General features: G+C 35.8%; 1 protein-coding gene across 1 annotated transcript; it reads right to left on the bottom strand.

Moving 5' to 3' along the window:
• Positions 1-17,152: 17,152 nt before the first annotated feature.
• LOC149094656 (uncharacterized protein F54H12.2-like) lies at positions 17,153-18,478 on the bottom strand. Its single transcript, XM_089270364.1, has one exon. The coding sequence runs from the start codon at positions 18,476-18,478 to the stop codon at positions 17,153-17,155; it is 1,326 nt and encodes a 441-aa protein (XP_089126490.1).
• Positions 18,479-19,201: the final 723 nt, after the last annotated feature.

Below are 19,201 nucleotides of genomic sequence, written 5' to 3'. Positions count from 1 at the left end.
CCTAAGTATTTCAATACTATTTCAGTTAATTCAATAAATCCTTTAAAATACTCAAATTGAGTCTCTGTTATACTTTGTGAAACTCTAAGTTCTCGATTCTTAAATCTTAACCATCGTGAACCATAGCTCAAGCTATCTAAGTTATCTCTCTGAGATATCTATTCAGTAGTGCAACTGTTGAATCAATTGGTCTGTTAGTGATTCGATGTGAGTCCATGATGCGAGCTAAAAACTTGTAGTGAAGCAAGTTGTGCGATCTCCTGGAAGTTAGAACCTTTCCCGAGCATAACCCTCTCACTTGGCGACTCTGGCAGGATTCCCATCGTGTCGCTCTTCCTGTTGTTTCTTCATTTGCATGATCCGTATACCTTGTGGTATCTCTAGTGCTTGAACACTTTCCCTCAGTTACGATAAGTAAAACCTTCAACCTTCCATTTCAAACATTCTAACCTTCAATTTACCTTCAAAGTTATATGCTTTAAAAAGCTAACTCAAAGTTGAACTCTTTTCCTTTTATCACTCTGTGATCTCGACCCTTGGTATCCTCGACTTTAAGTCAAATCTCCGTTCAACTCGATACTTTGTATCATCCTCTTTCAACTTTATTCAAGTTATTTCAAGCCATTGAGCTTATTTCCCGTTGAACTCTTTTATTCATTATCACTTAGGTGATATACTAGTTTACCATTGTGTCTCTTCGACTAAAATTAAAAGTCAATTCGTTCAACTCCTTTTATATTTCAATTCCGTTCAACTCCAATTCAATTTCAATTTCAAATTCAACCTCCAATTCAAAATTAACTTCTCCATCACTTATGTGATTCTTACTTTCAATTCAAATTCAATTCATCATTAAAATTCAACTTAATTCCAAATTCAAAATTCAACTTTAAAACAATCCAAGAACAACTTTAACCATTCAACTTATCGCTTTGACGATTTTAATTCAACTTTAAAACTCCATCACTTTGTGATCTTCAATTCAAAGCATTTTACTCGAACTAGAAACTTTTCATCTTTAAATGACAATGCGTCTTCGCTCCGGGTTACACTTCAATGCACCTGAAGGTGTTGTTACAATTCGTATGTTGACCCCTAATCAAGCTGTTGAACACCTCGCTGTTTGGCAAGTTGGTATTCCCTCAGCTCCTTTTGCTCTCAAGCGACTCTATGAATGTCTCCGTACTCATTTGATGATTTATGGTGATACTCTCGAAGACAACGAGATTGGTGAGTTACCCGTCGATGCTGTTCTTAACCTCGAAATTCCTGAATGGATAATAGAGTGTAGACAACAAGGTCTAACTGAACCCGAAATTCAGACCATAATTAATACTCTAGGTAGGGATACTGAAACAATTTTCAGATCTGCCCCTAATGAAATCTATGCGTTACCTATTGCGCTTGGTTCGATTCGAAGGTTCATTGCTGTTCTCAATCAGCATGGAATTCAAATTCCTGTAGCTCCCCCTCCTCCTCCTTCCATCGCTTCATCTCCTCCTGTTCCTCCTGTCAACATTCACACTCAAGGTATTGATACGCAATCACTTGCCGCATCCTTATCTGTCCTTAAACCAGATCCTCAAGTTATTGAATTTGTAAAAGGCGAAGATATGATTGAGTTTATCAACAAAACTAAAAGTAGATTAGCTCAAGAAAATGTCGATGATGCTACTCGTTATCGATGTTTCCGTAAGTCTCTAGCTCACGAAATTCTTGCAATCGCAGAATCAGAAATCGGTGAAACAATTACTGATTATCATGAATACGTAAATGCTCTTATTAATGCTATCAAAACTCCAGTTCATCAATATTCAGCTTCCTTCCAATTAAAACAATTAAGATACAATCTATCTGAACATCCTTCTACATTTATTCAAAAACTTAAAAAAGCCTTCACAAAAGCTGTTGGTACTCATACTCCTGAAATATTCCTCCATGAGCTAATGTCTCATATTCCTCAATTTCTTACTTCAGAGATCTTTACTCTTGGCTATAATGGCAACCTCGAACAAATTACTACCTATCTTATCCGAAAACATTTTGAATATACTCAGCAACAAGCAAATAAATCCCGTTCAGATAAAACTCATTCCCAACCAAAAGTTTCCACTGTTTCCTCATTATTAAAGAAACCAGATCCTCGATATAATTCAAAACCTTATCAAACAAAACCCCATATGAATACTTCCCAGCAAAGCTCCACTATTACTTGCAATTATTGCAAAAAGACAGGACATACACTTAACCAATGTCGAATTAGACCCCAAAACAATCGTCCTTACAACCGAAATGCTTCCAATTCCAATTCCAATTCCGCTTCAAATTCAAATGCAAACCCAAATCAAGCTGCTTCTTCCTCACAACCCCTTGCTATTACCAATACTCCTGCAAATTCATCCAATTTAACCATTGGATCAAATCCAAACCAATTACCTCCTGAACCAACTCAAGATGGTATTAGAGATTCTCGATTCTCTTATACTTTACACTCTGCTCAAAGTCCTCCGATTCCCATGTTAACTCATCTTGGTGAATCTCAATTGTCACATATGCCTACTGCTGTTTTTAAACTTTGCCGACCTAATAAAGAAATTGTTAGAGAAGGAAAAGTTTTACTGGATACTGGATCCGCTATTTCAGCTCTTGATTCCTCTATCGCTGAAGAGTTAGGTGCTCACATAGTTCCCTATTCCCGCTCACTCAAAGGTATTGCTGCTCAAACCGTAGTTCCATCTCATGGTTTTGCATATGCAGTGGTCAAACATCCAAAGATGGCAGAATCCCGAGTTTTCAGACTCCAAATTGTCAAAGACTTTGAACCAGTTTGTTTAATTGGTAATGCATTCTTGCATTTATATTATATGCAGTTGAAATCTGATGGTAATGACTATATAACTACTTGTTCCGAATATCTCGATTCAACCCCGCTTGATCCCAACTTTTACTTTCGATTTTGTACTTCCGAGGAAACTCAACAAATCTTTGCAACCACTTCCTGTCCTACTGGCAACGAATCTGATTCTTACATTCTTGATAACCGTACTAAACGCTCAGCCAATCCTGTTTCTCTTCAAGTTGGTAATACTCCTGCTGTTATTGCTAAATGTGATCTCCATTCACCTCAAGAACTCATTGAAATTCAAAGAAACGAACGCCCTTTCAAAACTAAGATTTATGATAAAATTGATGAAAACCTTCCTGATCACCTCAAACACCAATTAGCAGATTTAATTGATTCCTTCCAAGACACATTTGCAAAATCAAAGAATGATTTAGGTCTTGTTCCTTCTTCCGTTTGTCCCATCTCAATTGATCTTGATGGTCAAGTCCCTGAAACTCTACCGTATAATTGTCCAATTCATCGTCGCACTGAATTCAAGAAAATCATTGATGAAATGATCGCCAATGATATTATTGAAGAAAGCAATGCTCCTGGTGGTTCTCCAGCCATACTTGTTCCTAAACCTGATAAAAGTTATCGAATGGTCATTGACTATCGTAAACTTAATCGATTGACCCGAGTTCCAAGACATCCAATGCCTCGCATTGATGATTGCCTCGAAGTCGTTCGAAATGGCAAATACTTCAATATCTTTGATCTCGCTCAAGGATATCATCAAATTGAACTTCCTCCTGAGGAACGAATCAAAACTGTTTTTGTCACTCCTGATGGCAAATATCATTACAAAAGATTGCCTATGGGTTTAGCCTCAGCTCCGTTCATTTTCCAAAAACTAATGAACAAAGTCCTCGAAGGACTCATCTACCAGAAATGCATAGGATATTTTGACGATGTCCCGATTGTTGGTAAACATTTTCCTGATCTGTTATCCAACACCGAAATGGTTTTAAAACGCCTACGACAATACAACTTAAAAGTAAAACTTGAGAAGTGTCAACTTGGATACACTGAAATTTTACTTCTTGATCATCTTGTTTCAGGACAAGGAATCCGTCCAGACCCCAAAAAGGTCGAATCCCTCAAAAACCTTCCTTACCCTCGCAATGTACGCGAACTTCAATCCATACTTGGCTGTTATAATTATTTCTCCAGATATATTCCCAATTACTCAACACTTGCTGCTCCTTTATACCGATTAATTTCAAAAGAAAAAAGATTTCGCATTATGCCAGAAGATAAAAAAGCCCTTGATACCCTGAAAAATTCCCTCATCTCTACAACCCTATTAGTTCATTATGATCCTCAACTTCGTCATAAAATTGCTGCTGATGCTTCCGATCACGCAGTTGGTGGTATACTTCAACAAGAAGATGCTAATTCCTCATCATTTAATCCCAACACACCAATCGAAGAAGTTAAAGATTGGCTCCCACTTTCATTCTATTCACAAAAATTACAAAAACACCAAAAACATTATTCCGTCTCCGAAAAAGAACTATTAGCCATATTTGTTGGTATCAATAAATTTAACCATTTCCTAGAAGGTGAACAATTCCTGATAGAAACCGATCATCATGCCTTATGTCAACTTACTAAAGTTAACTTCAAAAATTCACGCCTTCAAAGATGGTCAATTATGCTTTCAACTTATGATTTCAAAGTCGTCTACAAACAAGGTTCAACTCATCCTCCTGATTGTTTTTCCCGATATCAATCTGCATGGTCCCATAGAAAAATCATAGACCCCGAAGAAGAATTCCTAGATAGACTTTATCTCATTGATTATGTCTTTGATCCCTTTGAAAATCGTTTATACGATATTGGTTTCAATCAACTCTGTGCATCTGAGTCTGATCATTTAGATGATTTTACTCCTCCTCCAACTTTGTGCTATTCAACTTCAACTGAAGTTGATCAAATCAAAAACTCTGTTAAACCCTCAAAATCTGAATTTTCCCTCTGGAAAGAAAAAGTTAGAGAAATTCAAACTACTAATCCAAACATCCAAAACATCATCAAGCTTTATAAAGCTAACGATTCTGTAACGCTTAAACGTTATGTGATAAAAGACGGTTTACTCTATCGAAAGGATGTTAACACTCCTTTTGGTTCAAGATTGGTGATTGACTCTAAACTCCTAAAAGATCTCTTTTCCTACGAGCATGAATCTCCTCTTGGTGGACATTTGGTCCCGAAAAAACTTACTTTCAAATCGCTCGACGATTCTGGTGTCAATACTTGTATGATCTCGTTAAACAGTTGTGTGATAGCTGCACTATCTGTCAAATTTCCAAACCCACTAATGTCATTTATGTCGATCCTTCAACGAAACCTATCCCTAATGAAATCTTTGAAAGATTAGAATTAGATGTTCAAGGTCCGATAGTTATAAATCAGGTAAAAAAGTACATCATTGTTTTAGTAGATATCTTGTCCCGCTATGTCTTTGCAAAATTAACTACTAACCAAACCGCTAGCACTGTCATTTCCCTATTAACCTCGTTATTCCAAACTTTTGGATTCCCTAAAGTTATTCAGACTGACCAAGGTACAAACTTCACTTCTGAAGCTGTACATCAGTTTTTAAAGGAAAATGGCATAAAGCATGAAAAATCTAATCCATACCATCCTCAGTCCCAAGGTATTGTGGAACGGTGCAACCGAACCATAGCCGAAAGACTTAGATCGTATGTTTTACAAAATGGTACTAAGAATCTGAAAAATGCATTAGAAGCCTCTGTTTTTGCGATCAACACTTCAATTCATAAGATTACTCGATTTACGCCATACTTTTTAGTATTTGGTAGACATCCAAGAAAGCCTATTGATAATTTGCTCGAATTCCCTGATTCATTTTCATTTGACGTTAACCAAGCTAGAAAACTTGCTTATGCTCGTCTTCACTCTCAACAGATTTACCAAATTAATAGGACTAAAGCCCTCCATCAGTCTTCTCCTTATCGAGAAGGTGATTTCGTATTCGTTAAAAACGAATCAATAGATCCTACAATTAGTAAAAAACTCCGCGAAAAATACCATGGCCCATATTTGGTTTGTGGTATTCAAAAAGGTTCATTACTTTTATTAGAGTTAGAAGACTTAGGTCTTTTTAGTTGTAATGTTAGTAACACGAAACTCTATCGTGGAGAGTTAACTGAGAAAATGAAAAAGTTAAAAGATCAATTTTTCAACCCAGATACATTTCTAGAAAATGAAGATTTCAATATCCCAGATACTCCTTCCTTTATTGATTCATTCAATGAAAATTCAGATGATCACTCAAGTGATATTCAAGATTTAGCACCCTCAACTAGCACAGAAAGTGATCAAAATGATCAAATTGATTCAATTCAAAATCAAACTTTAAATGCACAAAATTCAGATTCAAATGAATCCATTCTTCCTCCTCTTCTTCCTGATTCCTTAAACAATAACCAAACTAACAATTCATCTCCCAATCCGCCATTAATTATAACCAAAAACCCTTATAATCTTAACCAATTCCTTAAATTTAATTTTGAAAAACCCATCACTAATCATTCCTTTAAGAATCTAAATACTAATGAAAACAATGATGGCTTTGACCATATACAAAAAGAGTTACAAATTGAAAATGAAAATTCAAGCCAAACTGAATCAACTAATTCAGTTCCTGATTCAAATCAAAACCATTCTATTCCTTATGGAATTTCAAATCAAACCTTGAACAATCTGAATTCAAATGCTTCTTTGATTCCTAATAGTTTAGACTATATTAACAAACAATTTACTGATAAAAATAAGAAAAAACCTCGAAAGAAATACATTACTGCTGATAGAGCTATTTCAAGCCAAAATCCTAATTCAGTTTCAGAAAAAAGGTTAACTCGAAACCAAGCTAAATTAACTAGAAATTTAACAACTAACACTTATGTGCTTTTCTTATGTTACTTTGCTAAGGATAAGAAACCAGAGATAAGAGATTTTGAAATTAACAAAAGTTCAACACTTGTCAAAGCTTATGCTTTCTCGACCAATAGTGTTAATCCTTTTCAACAAGGGGAAAGAAAAATTAAGAGTGAAAGGCAAAGTGAGCTTAACCCCTATTCTCACTCATTAGTGACAAAGAAAAAATTTTCCCTCCAAAACCGTTTCTTAACAGTTAACCACAGAGCGCTAATTGCTCCCTCACTTGACTTTCTTTTCACGCCACTTAATTTTTCTCACTTTACATTGTCCACCCTTTGTGAACACTTTCTCTTTGAATTAATTTCAAGTCTTTTCAACTCTCAAGAGTTCTCCTTAAATTATTTCAATTCAATTTATCATTTTTCTGATTTTCATCTAAAGTTTAATTATTCCTTATTCAATTGTATCAATTCCAAAATCTTTAAATTCAATTTTATTCAATTTCATTTCACCAAAAATTTCAAACTTAACTCTTTAGAGTTATCTCCGTCATTTTCAAATTACTTTGTGATTTCCAACCGTTTCTTTTCAAGCTTTTATAAGCTATTTCAAATTCAGAGTTCAATTTCCTTCAGTTTATTGTCTAAGTTAGTTATAATTTCATTGTCACTTCCACGCTTTAAAATGCAACCAAACAAACAACTCATCAAAAGTCGTATCTTAAAATCGACCCTCATCGAGAAAATTTTACCCAGTGGTGAAATTGAAAGAGTTCCCACTCCTGTTCGACCAATTCGATCACCTTCACCCAACTCTAAACAAGTGAAACCCAACGATTCTCATCTCGTTCCTTCATTGGAAACTGATGATTCCACCGTAGTGATCATGGTCCCTCGACCTGAAAATGAACCTCCAAGTGAACCTCAACAAAGTGAATCTCGAAGTGAAACTTCTAATGAACCTAAACTCTCTGGTAAAGGTGCTGTACGAACTGTACGACAAAGTTTTGGTGTTCCACATCCATCTGATCTTCATCATCATCATCTTTTGCTGCACATATGCTTCCACCTCCACTTCCAAAGAACAAAAAGTTCAACAAGGACAATTTCAAGTTCGATGCTCTCGTTGAGTCTGACTCCGAGACTGATGATGAGTTAAAAGCAATTAGAGTTGCTCAAAGAATTTCTGCAAACGTTAAGCGTAATGCTGAATCCTCCAATTCTGGTCAATCAAACAATCAAGTCGCTATTCAGAATCCATCTTCCAATCAAGCTCAACAATCTAATCAAACTGGCAAACGCCCATGCAGCAACAACTATCCGCTCGACTACAAGCGAATGTATTTGGCTCCTCCGATGCAAGCTCGAAACACCCAAAGACAATACTTTATGGCAATGCTTCCCGAAATGTTAAGTAAAATTAAGACACCCATTCGACCTAAGAATAGTATTCCCTCTCTTCCTTCCAATCCTAAACCTTCCGTACAATGGGGAAACCCAATAGAAGAAATCAAACAATTTACTCGATCCGAATCCTCGAATTCGCAAAACTCTGACTCCGACAATTTACCTAAAAAGAAACCTCAACCATCTCCTCCTATCAATCTCCATCCTCGACTTTTCATTAGTCCTAATAAAAAGTTCCCCGAGAAGTATCTCAAACCTAGTGACTATGAATTCCGACCCCGAGAATATCCAGCTCCTCTCCCTACTGCTCCACTTCCTCATTATTTATCTAATGAAAGATTTTATGAAGTTAAGGAAATAGTTGAAGCGAAAGCTAAAACTTTCTCTGAGTTAAAAACTAAATTTGAAAACATGATTAGAGAGAAAATCTTCCTAAATCTTTACAATGATGAGAAAATCAAAACTATGTCTCTGAATCCAATTCCTCATGGCATTACTAAAGCTCAAGTTAGAAGTCCAGACTTAGATTCAATTGAGAAAAGCATTCGATGCTATCTCTGCGAACAAATTTCAATTGATCCAAAAGAATGCCGTTCTTGTAAGAAATGGTATTGTGCTTTATGCATTGATTGGCTTAGAGACCTAGTTTCTTCACTCAACCTTTTCCCTCTCTTCCATCCTCATCAATTCCTTTGCCTTCTTCCTGAATGTGTCCAACATTTTGCATTCAAGGATGATTATCCCTTTTATCAACCAACTTCCTCTGCTGAACTCAATGGAAAATATAACCAACTCCAATTATTTTGCCGTCGTAATTGTTGCTCCAAATCATTCCCTCCAAACCAAATTCTCGAACATGAAAAGACATGTCGATTAGGTTTATTCCTTGAGGAATTTGATTTCAATATTGATCTTCCATTTGTTTCAACTCAAGCTAGACAAGAATTAATTAATGCTCCTAAGCGTTTGGCAAACTTTTTGCCTACTCATCTAAAAACTGGTCAAGTTAATCCTCCACCTAATCAAAACAATCATGAAAACAAATGGTATGACAAGTTCAATCTTTGGGCTTGTTTATCAAACTTGAAAGATTCAAACCCTTCAGATCCTCTCCTTCAACCCAGTGCTATTCGTTCCATAGCAAACTTTAGTCTTAATTTCTGGAACAATTACAAAAGAATTAAAGATCCCTCAGAACCCTTAGACGAAGATGAAGATTTCATCCAAAATGTTGTTGGTTTTGAACCTACAATCGGTAATAGAATCCCTTCCTCAGTCCCTCAACGTCCTCATACTATCTTTTGGTCTCGTGTGCCTTTTTACTTAATAAATGATTCAGAAGAATGGTTGAAAATTGCTGTTGGTCTTGCACCTAAATATGTTCCAAGATACAACAAAGAATTTGCACCTGAAAGTTCTGATCAACCTCTTGGTCCATTTGTCAGAATTGACCCTCTCGAGAGAATCCCTCCTGAACAACGAGAAGAAATCATAGCATCTGCAAAGCATTTATTCCCAAAATCCTTTAAAGGATTTACAGCAACTAAAGAGTCAAACAAGTCAACTACCAACATTCAGTACTTGCAGAATAGGCATAATAAAGCTCAACATCAATTCCACGAATTCAACCGATTGACTGTCATCAATATGCCAAGGCTTAGGCCTTCTACTGAAAACTTAATTCAAGAGGCAATCAATTTGCATCCATCTCCAGCTACTACATATAGTATTCACATGGCATATTGCCGAATTCAAGAAATGGCTGAACCATTACAAGTTTTGATGCGACCTCGTCCAGTTTGGGTAGTTATCATGGATGGCTATCGCAACATTGTCTTTGAAAGTTTTGTTTCATACCCTTACCATATTAATCACATGGATACTCATTTCCATGGTCTCACTTATCGAGATATTAAATATGCTAAAAACTTTGAATCGGTTAGAAACCAAATACTTGAATTTTTCCTGACAGCTACTTCCATCATTGGTGCTGGACTTATCAATTTGCTTCGATCCCTCGATCTTACTTATACTGAAATTGAGCATTTGAAACCTAAACTTCGAGAGATGACTCAATACTTCTCTCCATACCGAGAAGTTCCAGCTTCCCTTTCTCTCACTTCATTCCTCTTATTCCCTAAATTTGTAATCCGCCCTGATCCTCACTCTCCTGCCTTAGAAGCCATTACGGCAATGAATATGTATCTAGCTTTTTGGGAACCCATCGAAGAGATGGCTAGAACACACAATGGCATACACTTTGGAAATATCCCTCAAACTTGTGGAAATCCTCACATGGCCAGATTATTCCAGATTTACGATGAAAGAGTTCGTAATCGATTAGCAGAATGGCCCACTGATTGGACCTATCATATTCGCAAAGGCGAACCAGTTTACAATCAAAGATGTGTAAATCCAGCTGGACAACCAAATGCTAATTACTATGATAGTGATGAACACTCTGTTCATTCACCAAGTTCTCAATCTTCTTCTCCTCCATCAGAAACTTGGAACAATCAACCTGGTAATCAACAACATTCTCAACAATTAGCGATTCAAGCTGCCCCTGAGATCCCTTTGATTGATTTAGAACCCGAGGAGCCTAATCAAATGCCTCCTCCATTAGTTCCTAGCCCTCCAAATTCAGCTTCACCGCATTACACTCCACCTACGCCATTATCCCGATCTAGTTCTGGTACTTCTGTTCAATCAAACCAATCTAATCGATCCCATCACTCAAATCAATCTCAACGCTCTCAACAATCTGCTCATTCAACTCATTCAAACAATTCAAACCGTTCAACTCATTCAAACCGCTCTCTTCCACCTCGAATCCACCCATCTTATTTTGACAGACAAGCTCAGCCTCGATCCAATTCATCCTCATCACTTCCAACTTCAACATCTAAATTCCCTCCGCCTCGAATTGAATTCCCTGATTCAAGTTCATCTTCAACAATTTACTCTTTCCTAAAGGAATCAGATAAATCAGTGGACTCTGGATCAAGTTTATCCAACTCTCAATCTTCCAGTACTTCTTCATTATCACAACATTCTCACACTCATTCTCATTCATCTGCATCCTCAGCCTCATCTAATGCATCAGCTAATCGACAGAGAGAATTGCAAATTCAAAGAATTCGACAAATGATCGCAGAATTACCTCCACCATTTGCTGAACCTCACAATCCTGAACAAATTGTTCCGTCACCTCCAAGAAGCGAACGTTATACTTCAACTGGCGAAGATTACTCCACCAATTCATCCAATTCCTACCATCTTTATGATGATTATCAAAATTAACCAGGAACCCGGAATCTCAACCAAGCCATAAACCCAGTTTAAAAAAGACTTCATGGTCTTACTTCTTGGGAAGTGAAGGGTAGAAATTTGGTCTTCTCCAAACTGTTCAATGGATTGGTTTCAATTCCCTAAATTAGCTTTTATATGCTCTTAATTCCTTCATTTCTTTAGATTCAAGTATTCTGATTTAACTTTTCATTCATTCATTCAATCTTAATTATGCTTTTCTTGTTTTTCTATTGCTTTAGCAATTTCAATTCAAAGTTAAAAACTTGTTTGCTTTTAAAGCCACACTTCAAAGTTAAGAAAGTAAAAGCTTTTAGAAGCTCTAATTACAGAAAATCTGACCACAACATGGTGATAATTCTGGTCACCATAAGTCTAAAATTTAAGCTTAAAAATTAGTGCACAAAAAGAAAGAGAACCAAAATTATCTTTCTTTTTGGTTGCTTATCTCAACTTGATTTCAACACTGGTTACTAATCCCTTTGCACATACAAAGGCTAAGATTGCTAAAAAGGGTAAAATCAAGTCTCAAGACAATACTGTTAATGCTACCAACTATTGGCGCCATAGCTTTAGCTATATTAATTTTTTCACCTCTGGTATCAAACCCAAATTAGACAAATTAGACAGAGATTTTCATTTACTTTCTTAATTTTCCCACAATTTTAATTTCTTTGTTCAACATTTCATATAAAAGACAAATCTTAAGATTTCTTTCCCTAACTGTTACTTTGACTGTTAACTTCAATGTCATACTGTTCTTGTTCAGTTCAACCATTTTATGTTTCCTAAGTATTTCAATACTATTTCAGTTAATTCAATAAATCCTTTAAAATACTCAAATTGAGTCTCTGTTATACTTTGTGAAACTCTAAGTTCTCGATTCTTAAATCTTAACCATCGTGAACCATAGCTCAAGCTATCTAAGTTATCTCTCTGAGATATCTATTCAGTAGTGCAACTGTTGAATCAATTGGTCTGTTAGTGATTCGATGTGAGTCCATGATGCGAGCTAAAAACTTGTAGTGAAGCAAGTTGTGCGATCTCCTGGAAGTTAGAACCTTTCCCGAGCATAACCCTCTCATACTACTCAGTATTTCAACAAGCTAACTGTAAGTTTAACCCGATTCAATGGAAAAACTAATCTTATTGGCATTAATAATAAATACAGTGATTTTAAAAAGAAAACGAATGTACCTCAAAAAGTGTGAAATGTTTATTAAAAACAATGAAATGGGGATCAACAGATTAGCTCTTTGCTAATCTTTGTCTTACCTTGGGTGAAATGGTTCTTTTTCTCATGAAATATTCTTTATTTTCAGTGAAATTTTTCATGTATCTTCACAATTGGTTCTAAATAATTTCTTCATTCAAACTTTATATTAGGTTGTATAATCCTAAAATTTCATATGGTATATTTACTAGTCCTGCAACAATTCGCAAGTCGTGGCCGAATAGTAAAAATTATTACATAATTGTTACAAGAAATGTATACACCATATGCTTTCGTATTGACCAAAGTGTTATAATGCAATGAGGATACATGAAAAATTTCACTGAAAATAAAGAACATTTCATGGTAAATAAGAACCATTACACCCAAGGTAAGACAAAGATTAGCAAAGAGCTAATCTGTTGATCCCCATTTCGTTGTTTTTAAGAAACATTTCACACTTTTTGAGGTACATTCGTTTTCTTTTTAAAATCACTGTAAATATACTTTTTGTTAATGTTGTTTTCACAGGATATAACTTCTGGCTATACTAGTAGTAGGTATGATATACAGGCTGAAAGAGGAGGAGCCTCTTTCAGCCCCGTATATCATACCGCATTTTAGGGAAAGAGAAAGGGGAAAGAAGAGAAAGAAAAAGAAGGAGAGGAGCGAAAGAAGATAAAGAGGGAATGAAGGAAAAGGGTTTATTGCCTTCTAACTAAAAGGTAAAGTTGTAAAACTTTTTGTCAAATGCTTTTTGCGTTTAAAATAAACGTCTTTGACAAAAAGTTTTACAACTTTACCTTTTCGTTAATGATGAAGATGAAGAAGGCAAAGACGAAAAAGGCGAAGATGAAGGAGGTGAAGATGAAAAAGACAAAGGTGAAGAAGATGAAGACGGTAAAGATGAAGAAGGTAAAGATGAAGAAGGTAAAGATGAAGAGAGAGAAGGGAAAAGAAAGAAAAGAAAGCAAAGAAAGATGAAGATGAAAATGAAGGCAAAGATGAAGAAGGTGGAAATGAACAAGATGAAGACGAAGAAGAAGATAAAGAAGCAGATGAAGAAAGCGAAGAAGGAAAAGAAAGAAAAGAAAGATGAAGATGAAGAAGTAAAGGGTAAAGAATGAAAGAAGGGAAAGAAGGGAAAGAAAAGAAAGAAAGAAAAGAAGGAAAAGAAAAGGTAAAGAAGGCGAAAATGAAAGGAAAGAAAGGAAAAGAAAGAGATGGAGAAAGAAAAGAAGGTGAAAAGAAAGAAAACGAAGATGAAGAGAAAGAAAATGAAACAAAAGCATTTTGTTTTTAATCAAATTTTATTATTATTTTCATTATTATCATCATCATTATTATCATTACAAATGATTTTAACTAACTACGTCTACGACAATCTTCGGCGCTTGATGGCCCGATTAATATTGTCGTAGACGTAGTTAGAGTTGACACTGCCCTCATTATCAGCATCAGTTTCGTCAGATTCGCTCCGCGAGAACGAATCTAACGAAATAGAGGATGAGGATGGAGAAGAGTATAAAACTTCTCCATCCTCATCCTCTACAACGAATGCTGATTCAATGAGGGCAGTGTCAACTTTGACATCAATAGCATCATCACCATTTTCACCATTGTCATCATTTTCACCATTGTCATCATTTCCATCATTGTCATCATTTCCATCATCATCATCATTTCCTTCACCATCCCGAACATAACCATCAAGGTCATCGAAGTAAGGGCGCCTTATGGAGGCTATACGCAACAAACGTATTGTTACTTCACGAAGTAACAATTCGTTGCTGCATACAGCCTCCATAAGGTCCCTGACGAAGTGGCTAACATGATAATAATAAAGAACTTTATCAGTTGGATTTGTTGCCACTTCGTCAGGGACACTGGATATGTCCATGGAGGTTGCAGGTGGCCTGTTGATAGGGCGATGATGGTCGGTGGATGGTTGAGAGGTGGGTGCTGAGCGTTTGTTGGTGGAGGGTGGGGGGTCAGAGTGCGCGAAATATCGCTCCTCTGGAGGAAAACCTATACCACATCCCACCCTGATGGTCGTGGTGGTACCTATTAGATGATGCGGTGGGATGTGGTATATTATCGAAGCAAGGCTTTCGACGTTGTTAGGGAAATTGGGGTCGGGGAGAACAATAGTCACTGGATTAGGGGCCATGTTGAACAGTTGAAAGCAAAACTTAAAGTGGTTCTCCCAGACCCCTCTTCACATTGACAGGTCTTTTTGACAGTTGCGCGTGGATTTACCCCCCCCCCGTCTCTCACTGCCCAAGAACCAAAAAATTTTCTAAGTCAGAGAAAACTGACCCGCGCATGCGCAAGCGCCATCTATGAACAAAAAAGTTAGAAAAAGTGCCAATATGATAAAAAAAGTCATTTTCAGGATAAAATAGTATTATTTACGTAGTTTTCGACCAAAAAATGTTTGACAATAGTCGAGAATATAACTATTATTGTTATAACGATTATGAAAATGTATTCATAACCTTTATATGAACTCATTATGTATAAGAGTCAGTCGAACAATATCATAAAGTTGTAATATTTCTTTATATGATTTACATCCAGTAATAATCATCTTTCCTGTATGAAAGAGTATACATTTTTTCTGTCTTCAGTGTAGTATATAGCAGGATATAATTCAGGGTTGTAAATGAATATTTCAGGACATTGGAGAGCCAACTTAGTTAGGTTTATTTTAGTTGCGAAATTTGCAGTACCAACCATATTCACGACTTCTCGAGCAATTTTGAGATATGGTATTTTCAGCATTTTACAAAACGTTTTGATGCATTTTTCGCCTTGATTGATACTTTTTACTCCAACTACGTTTATCTTGCCATTTCTGAATATCAAACAACAACCACCGCATATTTTCAGGATAGCTCCATTGAATCTACTCGGTCTGTAATCAATATTGTGGAAAACGTTTTTCAAATCGATTAGTTTGCAAGGAAACTCCTTAAGCTGATACCTTATCACCATATTACTTATAACAGGGTTGGTATCCATTTGAAAGTTAATTTTCTTTCACATTGAACAGTAATTTCCGCAATTGGTTTTCGAGATAGGCGATATAAGTTTTCTGCTCACTGAATTGTTCATAAACATACTCGAGATAATTCATTTGATGCTCAAAAACCTCCAATCATTCTTCTTTAATTGCGATCTCATTATTCATACGAACATTTTGTTTCCAAAGTCTTCTATTCAATTTTTGCAGCTTCTTGTATTTGGCTTCACGTTGTTTGAGCTTTTCTTCTAACTTGAGATTTTGCACGTTTACTGAATCATTCACAAGTTCTAAAGCTAAAGCAAGACGATCCATTGTCACCGATGCACATTATAAAGACAAATGAGATAATGGAGGCAAAAAGCAGTATTTATAAATTAAAATAGATATTTAGTGAGTAGCTCCCTCTAAGTAAAAGTATACTTAAACGCGTATAGAAAATAACAAAAGTATATAGTGATACAAATTTTATTTTTATTTTTAAAGCAAATAGAAAGAGTAATGCAGATTGACATACATTGACAGAATTACATCATTTTTCTTTTTATATACCTACAAAACTTGTTATGAATAAAGATGCTTGCCATGCGAGAGCGGAAAGATTTAGATGGTGAATGATAACGAACAGTACAGTTATCAGCTTGAAGAACATTCGGAACTCCTGATTCAGTTAAAATGTACGCTAATACAGGATCCGTTACAACGAAATAGTCAGGAAACGATGATTTGAATATTTCGTGAAATTTCTCAAAAAAGTTTATAATTTCGCTCGGGATTGCTTCCTTGAAAAGTTGAGAAACCTCGCCATCGGCAGTCAATCGAGGTATGTGACAGTAGATTTGTTGCCAACATACATCAAAAGCCAAGTCAAATGATATTTTGAAATTGTAATACATAGTATTCATTGAAATTTCCATACCATAATATCTTTCTGGTGAAGGTATGTAGTCACATTCCATCCTTGCTGTTCCAAAAACGTAATTAGCCATTATCAATTATCTTCCAAGCGATTTTGTCGTTCGATGAAGTATCTTTTTTGAAAAGATTGATGAAACTTTTGAAGGTTCTTCCTTTAGCTTTTTCTTTCACAAAAGATACACAAAATGCACCACAGTTTTTAGAATTAGGGTTTTGAATCTGACGACCGTTCCATATCAACTGACGGTTCTTGTAAAGTTTTTGCATTTCTTTGTAAATTGGAGGCAATCCAAAAGAGTCAAAATATTCGCACCTGCGCTCGTCTAACCAGAAAGCAACCCAGTGTCTCCCCCTCTGAGACTTTTTGTCCGTATTTAGAATCAAACTACATGGAAAATGATGAATAGTAGGTATTTCATCACGGGAAAATACACCCACGAAGTTTTCTACTCCTTTGCAAATTTCTTCTATCTCATAGTCATACATTCTCATTTGAAATCACAAGAAACATTTCTTTCTGAATCAATTTCAATTATATTATCATATTCACAGAAAAGAATGACATCAATCACTTCCGTAAGTGCTTTTTTGAAACGGATATTTACCCTCAAAGTTCCTCTTTTAAGAGGGTTCACATGCCCAACAAGATCACAACCATTCGATAAATCAGGAGAAAAATTGAAACCGAATATTGTGTTACCCTTAATGTAGTCCTTTCTCTTTATATTGATTGTCGATTCAGTTGAGTTCATATTCATAGCCTGGAAAAGTCCTGAATATTCACGTACATATAGTTTTTTTTCGAAATCCGGTTGATAAGGATTGCTTGGATATTGAACACCATCAAGATAACATACAACATTACTTATATTGTAATGGGTAAAATAGAAAGGATTCTCAGTCTTTGAACCATTCAATGCTGAGTTCGCCACACAACCCAGAAACAGACGTCTTGGTAACTGACCGATTATAATATTATCCAAAACAGCATCCATTGAACCAGATGCTATAGGGACATGTTTAACATCTATACGAGTTATAGGGTATTTAGCTGGTGCATTAGCTAAAGCTTTATTGTGCGCTACAACAAGCTTCTGATTAGCTTGCAACCTATGAATAAATAAACTAGCATCCATTAATTTCATCTGCACAGACATATCTTCCGTACATTCAAAAACGAATTCTGGTGAATTGAGAATTAATTTAACTATCAAATCACACCCGCCTAACAGGGCTTTACCTTGAAATGTTAGATCAGTGTGTAGCCTTCCGTATAACTCGACAACATTGCTTGTACTTTGATCCGTTGTTGCGGCACTTGGTTGGAAATATTCCCTCCTTTCTTCTACATTATTGGTCCATAAAGCACAGCCTAAGTGACTGTTTTTCGCATCACCACCAAATCCTAAAAGATTTTCAAGATATGCTCTATAAGCATATGTACCAGCATTTGAGGTGACTTCCTTGTTTCCTATTTTCAATTCAATTTGTTTTATCATTGTATGCAATAGGTTATTAGCTGGTTTTACGTTTACCCAGTCGTCAGCTTTTATTGCTATAGCTTCTTTTTTAGTTGCATCTTTTTTAGATAAAATAATCTTCATTTTAAAATAAAGATAAGATTCATGAAACAGAATATATTCATCTTTTGAAGTAGGGATATGGAATTCAATGAAACTATTATTCTCTATAGAAGAAATAGGTCGATGTTGAGTTTCATAGCTTCTTTCAATTGATTTTTGTGTCGGTGGTACTGTGAACAGATCCAATTCGGGTAATAGTGCTTCAGCAGAAAGTTTATGGATGGCGGTCATTGTAGAAAATTATAAAGAGCTTGATTCAAGCGTCTCTTCTTTCTATGTTTCAAGGTTCTTTTTATAACCTTCTTCCCTTCACCTTCCTGAAAGGATTTTGAATTCACAGCATTTAATGTATCTTGTGCTATCTTCTGCATTGTATCAGAGGCTCTACTGATCGCTGATGATTTCACATCACCCAGAATAGCTCTCCCTGTCTCCTTAGCTTGACCTCCTAAATATCTCAAAATAGGTAAAATTTTCGAGACGAAAAATCTTCCGAAGAAACCATTACCTTTTTGATATCTAACACCTGAGAAAGCTTGCAATGGTAATCCATTACCCGCCTGGCTTAAATAATAGCTCTCCATTTTTGTCTGAAATGCAGAATTACAAAAACTCTACCGAAATTGAAATGAATGTTTTCACCAACTTCATCCTTTATATCAATTAATATCGAGTTAATATCGTTACATATCAGAGGGAAGTAATAAGGTTTGTCAAATATAATATTCGTATCATCTCCATATTTAGTACTGCTGTCTATTCTGCATGACCTTAGTAGCTGAGCTTGCATGTTTCCAACTATAGAAGGTTCAACAATATCCGAATAAACCATGAGTGCATGTATACCAGCTTTCAAATCATAATGTCTGTCAGCAACTCTAGCATTTGTATTTTCTAATGACTTCCCAAACAGATTTTGCACATTCGTTTTGTTTTTCAAGATGGATTTTGGCA

Source organism: Tetranychus urticae, chromosome 1, assembly GCF_039701765.1.
Source record: "Tetranychus urticae isolate SD_2017Ah chromosome 1, NJAU_TeUrti_SD_1.0, whole genome shotgun sequence".
Classification (NCBI taxonomy): domain Eukaryota; kingdom Metazoa; phylum Arthropoda; class Arachnida; order Trombidiformes; family Tetranychidae; genus Tetranychus; species Tetranychus urticae.
The sequence above is the reverse complement of the archived record's forward strand: the minus strand, read 5'-3'. Positions and strand labels throughout refer to the sequence as shown.